We start from the raw sequence: 772 nt of genomic DNA, 5'->3' as shown, positions 1-772 counted from the left end.
CTGCTGCTGCTGTTGCTGCTGCTGCTGTTGCTGCTGCTGCTGCTGCTGCTGCTGCTGCTGTTGCTGCTGCAGCGTGAGTGTGTAGGCGGCAGCAGGCTGTCAACCCTCCTAGACGATATGAATGAACTATAAGAATATATTTTAATTTATATAAATAAAAAAATTATATTTATTTATTTAATTTATTATAATAAAAACAACAACTCATGCTGCTGCAACTGCTGCTGTGCTGGGGTGTATACGCAGGTCTACTGCAGCGACACCGCGCTGCAGCAACGGGTACGAACGCTTGTTGCTGCTGTTGAGAAGGGGATAGTGCCTGTCCTTCTACCCTGGTAGCTGTCTTGCTGCTGCTGCTGCTGCTGCTGCTGCTGTGGGTGCTGCTGAGGGTGCTGCTGCTGGGGCTTGCTGCAGCGGTTCGCCGTTGCTGCTTTTCGCGCAGCAGCAACAGCAGAAGCAGCAGCAGCAGTGATTTTAGTAGCAGCAGCAAGAGGAGTAGCAGCAGCAGCAGCAGATACTGCAGCAGCAGCAGATACTGCAGCAGCAGCAGCTGCTGCAGCAACAGCGACAATAGCATTTGCAGCTACAGCAGCAGCAGTTGCTGCAGCATCAATTGCAGCAACAGCAGCAGCAGCAGCAGCTGATGCTGCTGCTGCTGCTGTTGCTGCTGCAGTTTGTGGCAGTGGGTAGATGTTTGCGTTTGGTTGCCCGCGGGGTGTATACATAAACAAACAAACAAATAAATTAATATTTATTTATTTATTTTTTTTTT

General features: G+C 49.5%; 1 protein-coding gene across 1 annotated transcript in view; it reads left to right on the top strand.

Annotated features, from left to right (window-relative positions):
• The window catches only part of EMH_0094950 (uncharacterized protein), a gene marked incomplete at both ends in the record, with an annotated part of 1274 nt that extends 584 nt beyond the window's left edge, over window positions 1-690 (top strand). Inside the window, 2 exons of the mRNA XM_013502169.1 lie at window positions 247-279; window positions 415-690. Coding sequence (XP_013357623.1) covers window positions 247-279; window positions 415-690 — 309 coding nt within the window. The remainder of the gene's footprint in view (window positions 1-246; window positions 280-414) is intronic.
• Window positions 691-772: the final 82 nt, after the last annotated feature.

This window comes from Eimeria mitis, genomic scaffold (assembly GCF_000499745.2).
Source record: "Eimeria mitis Houghton genomic scaffold, Emh_scaff8433, whole genome shotgun sequence".
Classification (NCBI taxonomy): Eukaryota; Apicomplexa; class Conoidasida; order Eucoccidiorida; family Eimeriidae; genus Eimeria; species Eimeria mitis.
This window is presented reverse-complemented; position numbering and strand designations above follow the sequence as displayed.